General features: G+C 35.9%; 1 protein-coding gene across 1 annotated transcript; it reads left to right on the top strand.

Annotated features, from left to right (window-relative positions):
- Window positions 1-1,971: 1,971 nt before the first annotated feature.
- LOC105763110 (tetraketide alpha-pyrone reductase 2) lies at window positions 1,972-12,409 on the top strand. The gene is given in 6 exon segments (XM_052625851.1): window positions 1,972-2,240; window positions 2,326-2,502; window positions 3,786-3,997; window positions 4,089-4,251; window positions 11,863-12,052; window positions 12,174-12,409. Coding segments are annotated over 6 exon segments (1,065 nt in total). The 5' UTR covers window positions 1,972-2,059; the 3' UTR covers window positions 12,316-12,409.
- Window positions 12,410-13,652: the final 1,243 nt, after the last annotated feature.

Below are 13,652 nucleotides of genomic sequence, written 5' to 3'. Positions count from 1 at the left end.
GGTGAACCAAAATATGAAATGCACTGCGGAGTAGAGGTGCTCATGGGCCGGGCCAGGCCCAGAAGTGTCTTAGGCCCGGGCCTGGCCCGGCCCGAAATATGGGCCTGAAATTTTTGTCCAGGCCCGGCCCATTTTTTAAATAAACACAAAAAAAATTTTAAAAGTATTTTTAAAATATTTTAAAAATAAAAAAATTAAAAAAAAAGTATTTTAAAAATAAAAAAATTAAAAAATATTTATTATATTCGGGCCGGGCCGGGCCGGGCCCGGGCCAAAAAAGTGCTGCCCGAGGCCCGACCCGTTTTCTAAACGAGCCTCATTGTTTTGCCCAAACCTATATTTCGGGCCTATATTTTTACCCGAACCCTCCCATATTTCGGGAGGGCCGTCGGGCCGGGCCGGGTCGCCCGGCCCATGAGCAGCTCTACTGCGGAGCAAGGAGGACCAAGTGGCGAAAAGCAGTTATTGCCCTTGGATGATTGCTAAGAATAAGAGACGACGATAGAAAATAAGGGCTTTATATCGAGGAAGTCCAGATTTGATATTTTTAAATTTTATTGATGAGGGAGTTTTTTTTTTTTTTTGGTGAATTACAATAACAGGGTAAAGCCCAAACAACAAACGCGACTAGTACGACTCAAACCTAGATCGCATCTGGGATGGTGAACACCCTTGATCATCATATCATCACATGCGGTTCGATGAGGCAGTTTTTAATGTTGAAGATAATGAAGATAAAGATAATAAACAGACTGTGAAATAGCTGTCCAGTGTATTACAGCCGGTTGTTGCCAATCAAATGGTCTGGTGCTGGTAAATTGAATTAAAGAGGTGTGTATGGTAAGTTCAAATTTCTCATATTCCCATGGATATGAACGGTGTGGCAGATCGGGTTTCTAAGTTACCAGCTGCTGAAGAGCTGAGTTTGACTATTATTGATCAAGCTCCCCCGACATCTACAGTTGTTTACATAACCATGTTTTGTCTTTTCAGCGATAAGCTAAGCTTTTTACACCCAAAAAAAAAAAATGGAAAATTTCCTAAATGCATCCAACTATTTTGGGCGTAAGAAAAATAATCATTTGATTTAAAATAGAAAACTATTTTTGTTATGGGAAATTATTTTTTAATATTAAAATTAAACTTATTTTAATTCAATTTTTGGATAATGCATGATTAGTTGATATTGTTTTAAAGATCGACATCTCCTCAAATTTTATTTTCACAGAAAAATTAGTGTTTTAATAAATTATAGACTATTTTAAAATTATATTAAAATGACAAACCTTTTGGCGAATTCATGTTTTTACAAAATTCGTCTAGTGGTAAAAAAATGGTTACGACAGGAGGATCAAAATTTTGTGATACATAATTTCACAATCGATCTTGACACCCAGTAAAAAACATACAATTAACTTTTACGTAAACACATATATAATGGAAGGCTGGTTAAATTTCAATTTGATCCTTATATTTCATTCAAATTTGAGATTTAATTTATATGTTTTAATTTTGACATAATTTGGTACATCGATTTTTATAATCTCATTAGTTAGTCTAAATATTGTATTCTAATTAAAATGATAATGTGAACTTTTAAGAATTGTTAGCGCTGTTAAAATTTTTCATTAAATTCAGTGTCTGTTATAATGTTATTTTTTGTTACAATGATACCAAGTGAGTATTTTTTTATTTCAAAATGTCACACCAAAGAAATTTAATAAAAGAATTTTAATAGTGTTAACAGATGGACCTAACTTTTAAATTCGAAAATTAGAAGGATTAAATTCCTAAAATAAAAATACAGAGATTAAATTCCAAATATATGAAAAGTAAAAAAACTTTGCGCAAATTATAACCTTTAAATTTTATAAAATTTTAATTAAAAATAATTAATTAGCCTGATGGAAACCAGCTTGAATAAATAAAGGAAAATGAATTTAAAGCACACTTGTCTGGGTCTTTGTTTCTCTCTTGCGGAATGAATGAAGCATCTGCTTATATCCTTCCCCACTCCAAAAGAAACATGATGATAAATATATAAAGAAATGCAAAGCACATGACAATTGAGCCACCAATATATTTAGTGATGGTAGAAATAAGAAATGAAACAAGTGAAGAAGACAGAAGAAATATGGCGGAATATTGTGTAACAGGCGGAACAGGATTCATTGCTGCTTATTTGGTGAAGTCGTTGCTGGAGAAAGGTTGTTTTGTGCGTACCACAGTGCGAGACCCAGGTTGTTGGTTGCTTGAACCCCATCAAGTATGAGGTTGATTTTCATGTTTTCCTTTTAATTGAATTGAATTGAATTGAATGAGCAGGGGATGCAGAAAAGGTTGGTTTTCTTATGGAATTGGCAGGAGCAAAGGAGAGGTTGAAGATTATGAAAGCTGATTTAACTGAGGATGGAAGCTTTGACGAAGCTATCCAAGGCGTCGTTGGTGTTTTCCACACTGCATCTCCTGTTCTCGTTCCTTACGATCAAAATATTCAAGCAAGTTTTCTTATTTATTTTCCTCTATTCTTTTGGGAATTGCTTGCTGGGTGGGAAGCCTAATTGAAACTCACATTATGGATAAAATATATATGCATGAATTTTGATAAATATTTATTTTGTGCATCTTTTTATATTAAAATTTCATTTGATTCTACTTTTATAAATTATTAACACAATTATCTATGTAGAATCATTTAACGCTTGTATATTGCATATTCAAATAATTATATTTATCTAATATATAAATAAATTGATGTATATATATTTTTGATTGTGTACAGTTGAATCAAAATCAAATTTTTAGTTATACATTTGTACTACAATACAAGTTGTGTATGATTGCATCAAAGTTCATGTGTAGTTTTGAAATTTATCCATTATGTTATACAAATCTTACTTCTATCCATAATCTCTTCCAACCCTTAAATTGGAGGGGAAAAAACCCACTCGAACCCACATCTTTCTAGTTGTTACAATAACAATGATATCAACTAAGTTAAGACTCAATCAACATCAATATAGCTAACTCAAAACTTGATATTATAATTTTTTTAGTTTTAAATTTTAAAATTTACTATTTAAAATTTGTTTATTTAATTTTAAATTCGAGCTTTTGTTTTATTATCAAAACTAGTATTAATACCAAACATTTTCATTAAAATTTAGGAAGACTCTTTCTCTTTTACATGTTAATCCAAGCAATTGATGCATTACGTGTTTGCAATTTGAGCAATATATTTTAAATAGGCTTCAAATCAAAATTGAGCTAACATTTAACGCTCATACTAATGGAGAGGTTGATGGAAAGACTTGATTAATGCAATACTCATACTTTGGAAACTCAATTAGAATATTTTGAAGTTTGAAAATAAATTTAAAATCTAGATCATAATTTGAGAAGATTTTGTGAAGTTAACCCTTAATATGATTAAGGACTTGAATTTCAACTACGTTAAATTGTTATTGAATTAAGTGTTGAATATATTAGATTATATATGGTTAATTAGGAAATATTATTGTTTCTCAATGTTATTTGAATCGGACCGGTTGGATCTGGAACTAATTAGGGTATTAGTTTGGGAGGTACTTTTGAATCGATTAGATCAAGAACTAGCATGAATCGTCGAACTGGCCTTTTTAATCGAATCGAACAAACCGACAAATTAATGACCTAATCGATTCAATCTTCGGTCCGGTTTAAAAAACATTGCAGTTTCATATAAATGTTTGTTCCCGCATTTATTTTGTTAAAAATGAGTCGGAAATGCTTATATCTAATGTCAGAAATACATTACCTGTAGGCAACTCTAATTGATCCATGCATAAAGGGTACGTTGAATGTGCTGAGATCATGCTCAAAAGCCAGCAGTGTGAAAAGGGTGGTGCTCACCTCATCATGCTCTTCTATACGTTACCGTTTCGATGTCCAGAAGCAGCAAATTACTTCCCTGGACGAGTCACATTGGAGTGATCCAGAGTATTGCAAGCGTTACAATGTAGTGAGATGCAAAAGATTCAATTGTGATTATTAATCTTTTTTTGTTGCATTCTCTTGTTATTAAAATTAAAACCTTTGCTTCGCTGCAGCTCTTTTACGCATATGCAAAGACTGTAGCGGAAAAAGAAGCGTGGAGAGTGGCAAAAGAAACAGGGATGGATCTGGTGGTAGTCAATCCATCTTTCGTGGTTGGCCCCTTGCTTGCTCCACACCCAACCAGTACTCTGCTCTTGATACTCGCTATAGTTAAAGGTCAGGTTTAAATGCATGCATGAATGATTTTTATTTTGGAATTTTGACTCTCACCACTGTTCATATTTATGATCAATATTTACTATATTTGGTCAATGAGGCCCCACTTGAGTCCTACAAAATCCCCTTATCCTAGTTGGACCATAGCTCTCAACATAGACCCGTCAGTGTTGAATTTAACATAGCTAGACAGTGGTGGAGACCATTGCCAATATAAAATAAATCAGAATGCTTGATAAAATCGATTAGATCAAGGTAAGCCTCCTTTCAGAGGACAGAAACTTCCCTTTCCAGTTAGCTAATCTAGCTTTAATTTGTCAACAACATGCTACCAAATTGCTGAAGAATTCTTATGACAGCTGAGAGGGAGCCCAAGATATTGTGTGGGAAGGGTTCCAAATCAACAGTATCGCCTTTCTCATAAACGGAACCGAAATGGATCTTCATAGCCATTCTAATCTCCGAACAATGACACAAGATCTCATTGCCAACAGTGATTTGCTCGATTCTGTTTAACTCTTCCCCTCTCCGAGGCAGCCAAGTGAAAGAAATTGGTGTTTTTGTCACCTTTGAGGAACCATCTCAAGCGTGACTTTTAAGCCATTCGAACTCCTCTTTCCTATACAAACTCCATAATTTGATACATCCCTCCTTGATTTTATTCATAATGTTACGACTCCTAGGATCATGTTGTTGCTTAACTTCGAGTTCATTACTATGATTTTCAAGAGCAAAAATGGTTGTCATCAGATTCGATTTACGCTAGGTATACCATTTATTGATCGCTACCTTCATTAATTATAGCTTTTGCCAATTTCACCATTTAGTGTACTTTGGATGAAAATCATCCCCATTTTCCACTTACCTAACAGATTCTTGACTGCCCATCTTTTATGAAATCAAATTGAAGGCAGACATAGAAAGATGGAAGTAACACACCTAATTGAACGCTTCCTCCAGGCTTAAGAAACAACAATGTCCTCCTCTTTAAGAACCTTAAATCTAACAAGGGCTCTATCCAATTCCTAGGTAACCCCGCCTCCTAGGAAATCGTTTATTCCCCATCCCCTCACCCTTGAATCAGAAACTTTAAACTATGAATTTCGGAGCTCATATGCCTTTTTCCCATTGCTCAATTCCACGATATCCCTATGAACATGATTCCTTTGGTGTTTCACTGCACAGTTAACTTCTAGAATATCACAGTTACGAAGGTTGAGCCTAACATCCATTTTGCTCTTGATGCACCCAAGATAGATCTCTTACCAATCCATTTCCTTTTGAGGGATATGAACCTCAAACTAGTTCTTGCAATGAGACCCAGCTCTAGGGCGCTCACCCAAAAAGACAGATCTCTTATGGTTGCTCTTGGTCTGAGGATTTGTTGGAACTAAGAATGCAAAATGAATGAAGTTAACAAAGACTTGAGGTAGAAGGCTCAATGACATGTTGAGCAAACAAGCAGAATCGGGCTTGAAGAACAAAAGAAAGCAGAACTTTAAGCAGAGAACTAGGAGAGAATTTGATGAAAATTGATTCATTCATATTTGAAAATGTAAACATTACATATATAAAGTGATTGTGAAGTTGATTACAGCAAAAATTTACCTAAACTCACCTAACTCCACTAACATTGCCTTGAAACTAATAAAACATTGCTTGTACATTTTGTTGTGCTGATTTACCAAATCTTATCATCACCAACTTACAACAAACTCATTACAAACTTGGTTCAAATCTAACTAAGCAACAAAACATAAGCTGAAAAGTAACAAACTGACAACATGTGCTCCAGCTACAATTTGCATGGCTTGGGCAGCTTGATCTGCTCCTTGTGCTGCATGAAAGCCAACTTCAACACTCCTCATTGGCTTGCATGTTGCATACTCCTAATTTAGCTATTAAAACTTTGAATCTTGACACACAAAGAGGTTTTGTCAAGATATTAGTAAGCTGATCTTTAGAACTTCAATGAATCAGTCTAATTTCTTGGGATTGTTCCATTTCCCTAACAAAATGAAACTTTTTCTTGAAATGATTTGTTCTTCAATGGAATACTAGATTCTTTGCAATTGAAACAGCAGATTCGTTGTCACATTTAACCAAATAGCTTGGTTAACAGCTCCTGCAGCTGCCACATGTTCTGCTTCAGCAGTTGATTGAGCAACAACATTTTGCTTCTTCGAACTCTAACAAAAAATGGCTGAACCAAGGGTAAACAGATACCCTGAGGTGCTCTTCATATCATCTATCGATCCAGCCCAATCACTATCAGGATAACCAAGTAGCTTCATGCTATCAACTTTGGTTAACATCATTCCAAAGCTCAGTATACCTTTGATGTACGAACTCTTTTGACAGCTTGGAAATGCTTCACATTGCAGTAATGCATGAATCTAGATAGCAAACTTACAGCAAATATGATGTCTGGTCTCGTGGCTATCAAATAAAGCAAACATCCAACCAAACTCCTGTAGGTTGACTCAGCTACTTTCTCAAAATCACCTTGGCTGGTCAACTTTTCTCCAACAGTAACTAGTGTGCTTGTAGCCTTACAATTTTCCATAGAGAATCTGTTTAGAATCTTCAAGGCAAAAGCCTTTTGGCTTAAAAAAATACCTTGCCGAGTTTGTGAAACTTCCATGCTAAGGAAGTAAGTCATTTCTCTCAAGTCTGACATCTCGAACATGTTCTCCATTTTGCCTTTGAAATCAGCCAATATGGCATTGTTTCCTCCTATCACCAACAGGTCATCCACATACAAGGAGACTATGAGTTGTGTTTCATCACCTTCCTTTTTCACATACAAGGTTGGCTCACTGATGCTCCTCTCGAACCCCAAGCTAGCTAGGTAGCTATCGATTCTGTCATACCAGGCTCTTGGTGCTTGTTTCAAGACATATAAGGCCTTTTTCAGCTTATACACTTTATTTTCTTCACCAACAACTTTGAAATCATCAGGTTTTTCAACATAAATCTCCTTATCAAGAAAACCTTTGAGGAAGGCAGACTTTACATCAAGTTGATGTATCTTCCATTGCTTCTGTGTAGACAAAGCAACCAACAGCTTGATTGTGTCAAGTCTGGCCACTGGTGTAAATGTTTTAAAGTAGTCAATGACATACTTCTGATTGAATCCCTTCACTACCAGCCTTTCCTTCAGCTTGCTCAAAGTTCCATCAGCATTATGCTTGGCTCGAAACACCCACTTCACTCCTATGACCTTTTTGTTGGCTGGTATTGCAAGTAGTTCTCAGGTCTGATTCTTATCAATCATGCTCATTTCATCGAGCATAGCCTGTTTCCATCCTTGTTGAGCTTCAGCCTCTTCAAAACAACTTGGTTCAACAGCAACCGCATCAGCTCTCTCATATATTTCAGCTAATGGTCTGGTTCCTCTAATTGGCACATCATCAATGTCTATTTCAGAATTATTTTTATCAGCTTCAGTTTGATCTGACACTAAGTCTTCAGCAGAGTCTCTGGTTCATTTTTATCCCAGTTCCAGCCTGACTTTTCATCAAACACAACATCTCTACTCACAAAGACTTTGTTGATTGAAGGATCCAGAATCCTATACCCTTTCTTCACAGTGCTGTAGCCCATCAGGATGCTAGGTTAGCATTCTTGGCTAACTTGTCTCTTTTTACTACAGGAATATGTGCATAACATATGCATCCAAAGACCTTCAAGTGAGCAAGTGATGGTTTGAACCTAAACCAGACCTCGAATAGAGTTTTTTGAACCAATGCTTTGGTTGGTAGCCTGTTTTGAATATATACAGTAGTGTTAACTGCCTCAGCCCACAAGGACAAACATCTTTCCATATCCATCAAGCTTCTATTCTTTCTCTCACTGACACCATTCTGCTGAGGTGTGTAGGTGTTGGTGAGCTGGTGCTTGATGCCTGCTTCATCATAAAAACCCTAAAACATAGCTGAAGTATACTCTGTCTCATTTTCTGACCTGAATGTCTTCAGCTTGCAACCTGTTTCTGTTTCTACTGCAGCATTGAACTTTCAAAACACTGAGGTCACTTCTGACTTGTACTTTAGGAAGTAAACCCAACAAAACCTCGAGTAATCATCAATGAAAAGGATAAAATACTTGCTGCCATTCAAATACTGTGTCTTCATATGGCCACACACATTAGTGGTGGACTAGTTGCAACCTTTCAGATGCTTTCTAGGCCTTGTTCAAAGAAAATGGCAGTCTAGCTTGCTTTCCTGGCTGACACACTTCACAAACATCTTCTTTCTCGACTGATTTGGAGAAGTTTTCAACCAAGTCCCATTTGGTCAGCTGAACCAGTGACTTGTAGTTGGCATGACCTAGCCTTTTGTGCCACAACTTAGACTCGTCTAAGACAGCTATGTAGGCACTGTCTCAACTCTTGTTCTAATCCACTACAAAACTTCTATCAGCCATGGTCACTGACATGAGTTTGGATCCACTTGGATCTCTAATTAGGCATTCTTTGCCTTTGAATACAACTGAGTATCCTTTTTCAAGTAGCTGAGCAATACTAAGAAGATTTTTGTCAATTTTAAGCACAAACAAGACATTAGAAACAAGTTTGGTACCTGTAGGAGTGTCAATCAGCACATCTCCCTTGCCTTTTACTTTGATGAAGTGTCCATTGCCAACTTTTATCCTTGTTTTAAACCTTCTATCTATGTTATTGAAGATAGCAACATTAGGGGTCATGTGGTTTGTGCAACCACTGTCAATCAACCATCTTTTTGTGGCTTTTCTTTAGGCAGCTGAGCATGAGATAGTAAAGACTTACTCTTCTTGATCACCACCTTCTTCTGCCACTTGAGCTTCAACTCTAGGCTGTTGAGGCTAATTTTTCTTCGGCTTGCCTTTGTTTCTACAAACGTTCTTCGAATGGCCCATCTTTTTGCAGACTTTGTACTGCACATCAGGCTTGAACCAATAGTTTTCTTTTGGATGACTGAGCCTTTTGCAATGTGGGCAAGGTGGATACCTTCTTCTTGCTCCATCTCTTCTAGGATTGTCTGACCAGGTCTTCTTCCCTTTGTGGCCAGAGGAGCTCAAGGTAGGTTTGCTCTTAGCTTGGAAGGCACCTTCTTGATGCTCCTATTGCATGCTAGCTCTTCTCTATTCTTGAGCATAGAGAGCATTGATCAGCTCAGTTAAGGAGATGCTTGACAGATCTCTTGAATATTCCAGGGAAGAAATCTTGGCTTCATATCTCTCAGGCAAGGTTGAGATAACCTTCTCTACAATTCTTGCTTCACTAAACTAATCCCCAAGCAATCTGATACTGTTCACAACAGCCATGATTCTATTTGAATATTGCTTTACTGTTGCTTCGTCCTTCATCTTCAAATTTTCAAAGTCCCTTCTCAAATTCAATAGTTGTTGTTGTTTCGTTCTTTCATTCCGTTAAAACTCTTCCTTCAGCCTATCCCAAGCTTATTTTAGAGACTCACAAGCCATGATCCTTGTGAAAATCACATCAGACACACTGTTTTGGATGCATGACATAGCCTTGTATCTTTTGGTTCTTTCATCTGTGTGTTGCCTGATCTGAGCCACAGTAGGATTGGCTCTTAGAGGTGCTGTTTCAACATCTAAATTGACAACCTCCCATAGGTCAAATGCTTGCGGGTGGGTCTTCATTTTTACTACCCAAATGTGGTAGCCTTCTCTATTGAACACTGGTGGTGGAGCTGGAGAGAATCCAAATGAAGACATGGTTTTAAGGATTGAAAAAATGATAGGTCCACTAAGAAAATGAGCTCTAGATACAAATTGTTGGAACTAAGAATACAAGATGAATGAAGTTAACAGAGACTTGAGCTAGAAGGCTCAATGACTTGCTTAGTAAACAAGCAGAATCGAGCTTGAAGAACAAAAGAAAGAAAAATTTTAAGCAGAGAACTAAGAGAGAATTTGATGAAAATTGATTCATTCATATTTGAAAATGTAAACATTACATATATCAAGTGATTGTGAAGTTGATTACAGCAAAAATTTACCTAAACTCACCTAACTCCACTAACATTGCCTTGAAACTAATAAAACATTGCTTGTACATCTTGTTGTGCTGATTTATCAAATCTTATCAGCACCAACTTACAACAAACTCATTACAAACTTGGTTCAAATCTAACTAAGCAATAAAACATAAGCTGAAAAGTAACAAAATGACAACATGTGCTCCAGCTGCAATTTGCATGGCTCGGGCAGCTTGATCTGCTCCATGTGCTGCTTCTTGTGCTGTATGAAATTCAACTTCAACAGGCCTTCCCAAAAGAACCTCTTTGTACGATTGGTGATCCCTGACACCCTACGTGTTTAAGGAGTGGAAACTCTTATGTTGAAATCTTGCCTGCCCTGTCTATTTGAATCCCTCACCTGTCTCTGAAACCTTGCGTTGGACCTTGATCCTCCTAAAGCCATCTAAGAGCATGATATTCCCTTTCACAATGGCGGATCCATTTCCTCTTTTCTCCCTACCTGACAAAGCTAAACATTGCACTGAGGAGCTTCTCTTGCTATTCCGATACACCCCATAAACATTAATGACTTTCCCATAGCACTAAAAACATTTCCAACGTCAGGCTTAGGGACTCTGTTGCTTAGGTTATCCACAAAGACGGTGAAAACCTCCTGATGATAGAAACTCCCGAACACCATTCACGGCAATGGTCACTTCATTAACACATGAATTGTTACTTTAGCTTTACGTTATCTCTTCGTATGTAAAGGCTCGTTGAGCTTCAATATTATGCAAGTTATATCATATTTAAATTAAATATTAAAAAACATGTTAAGATGTTAATATTTATAAATTTAATACAAAAACAATGAAAATACTAACTATTAAATAAAAATAATATTTAAAAAATCAAGGAGTTTAAACATGCTTGGATTAGTTGTTTACAAATTAAATAAAATCCTATATAAAATTTGGACATATTTCATTTAGGTTCAACTTGGATAATCATACATAGCGTTAATATCATACATGGGCTTGATTAAACTTGATCTAGTCCAATCCATGAACACTTCTAACTAGCTTCAATTTTATTGTAGGCTCTTAGATATTGTGATTTTGAGTGAACTCAAATGCATAATATTTTTATACTGAGTATATTTAAGGGTTTAAAATTAAAATTGGCAAGATAAAAGCATATCAACGAATACTTAGATTGGTACTTCAAGAATTAATTTAACAATTAAACTTTAACATTATTAGCAAATGTTGAGTCATTAGTGTTATAATGTTAAAATGCGAATGCCTCACTATAAAAAGAAAATATACACAAACGCACTAAAGGAGATAACGATAGCTTCTGTGTATGATATTTATTTTCAAATGTATAGGGTGAACATTACAACAATGATCTTATCGGCAATTAAAATAACAACTTGCTGGAAACGAGGAGCACATGATTGGAAAAGCAAAGGAAAAGAAGGGGCTATAAAATTTATTTAAATCAGGGCTTAGAATATACTTACACTAGTACTATAAGGCTATAAACATTTAGGGAGGTGAATCCCTGTTTTGTTTTCCTAAGTGACATGGCTTGTTTTCATTTGTTCAAAAAAATGTATTCTCATTAACTTCTTTACCAGGTTTGAGAGGAGAATACCCGAACACCACAGTAGGTTTTGTGCACATAGATGATGTGGTTGCTGCTCACATTTTAGCTATGGAGGAATGCAAAGCCTCAGGCAGGTTGGTATGCTCTAGCTCAGTAGCTCATTGGACACAGATTATTGAGATACTGAAGGCCAAGTATCCTTCCTATCCTTTTGAAAACAAGTGAGTGAAACAATAATCTAGGGTTACTTTTATTATACCTTTTTCTCAAGAATTAATCATTGAAAAAAAATTTCAAATGCAATGCTTAAGGAACTAACAGTTGAATTAATCTATATTGAAGGTGTAGCAGTCAAGAAGGAGACAACTGTGAGCATATCATGGAAACGAGCAAGATACAAAAGTTGGGCTTCCCAGCATTCAAATCGGTTCCTGAAATGTTTGATGACTGTATCAAGAGTTTCCAAGAAAAAGGATTTCTATGAACTTTCTCATTGTCCTCGCCATATCCCACTGTTTGTTTGTTTTTTTCCTTCATCGAATAAAAGCTGTCAAATTAATGAACTTATGCCAAATGCAAACACCGCATTAACTAATGCAGTTTGATCCGTAATTCTGCTCGTTCTTCCTATGCCTTCAAACCAAGTAGATCTTGTTAAAGAATCCAAAGGGGTAAAATCTAGAAAGGGTAGCCGTCACGAGGAGCTAAAAGACAATGTTACATACCATGGCATTTTTTATGATTACATTTTTCCATGAACAACCTTCACCTATCCCAACGTTCGGTAAGGATGGATATTCTACCAGAACATGTACAAATAATAAATCTTTAATTTTTTTTGATCATTTCAACTTAAAGCATCTTGTTTGAAAGTTTATCAAATAGAAATGATTATTCAAAATTAAAATAATCGAACAAACATATGTTTATGTACAACATCCTATATCTGACCCGATCGCTAAATTTGAGATACAAGGTGTTACACTCGTTGCAAGAGCAACTACGGTCAAAGCATATTCAATTAATACCAAGTAACATGAAAATACAAATAATATAAGCACATGATATGACATAAAATCATCCTCAATTCTTATACGAGCTTACGAAAGCTCTAATGCTAACCCGAAGTCAAATTAGGACTAAATTGTAATGTTGACAAAACTTCAGCTTGATATCCCGATGTAGGGGGTTCCTCGTCGCTACGTAACATACTGTTTTAGCCTCATCATGGCGACCAAGTTCGACATCACACCATGGCCTAGAGCCTTGATCTCGTCACGACAACACCCATTTGACGTTGTGATGTCACATACTATTTCTACAATTTCTAAATGAAAATCAACCTACAACTTTTCAATTCAACTACCAAACACAAGCAATTCATATTCAGCCAATATATGTCATTCCCTAGCATTAGTTCATGCACTTCAATACCTAATTCAATATTATACTAATGCATTATCACCAATAAGCTAACCATTTAGTGCAATTCATTCCAAACTTATACATACGTAAATTCACCAAGGTCATTAGCATATATAGTATTTCATACCATTTAAACCATATATACACAAAATTTAGGAACATGTTGCAATCATTTAACCAAATTTACACCTTTAAGCTCTACCCCTAAATGTTGTAACACTCCAAACTTAGCCTAGACGTTATGGTCGGATCTTGAGGAATTACATAACTTGTTTTTAACCCAGAAATTGAATTCGAAATCGTGAGTTTTGACAGAATCAATTTTGGCATATTGCTTTCCAATTTTAGGGAAAATACTCGTTAAAAACTATTTATTTTGTTATAGAAAAACACTTC

The sequence above is a fragment of the Gossypium raimondii genome, chromosome 12, assembly GCF_025698545.1.
Source record: "Gossypium raimondii isolate GPD5lz chromosome 12, ASM2569854v1, whole genome shotgun sequence".
NCBI classification, from domain to species: Eukaryota; Viridiplantae; Streptophyta; class Magnoliopsida; order Malvales; family Malvaceae; genus Gossypium; species Gossypium raimondii.
Note: the sequence above shows the minus strand (reverse complement) of the source record. Positions and strands in the feature narration are given on the sequence as shown.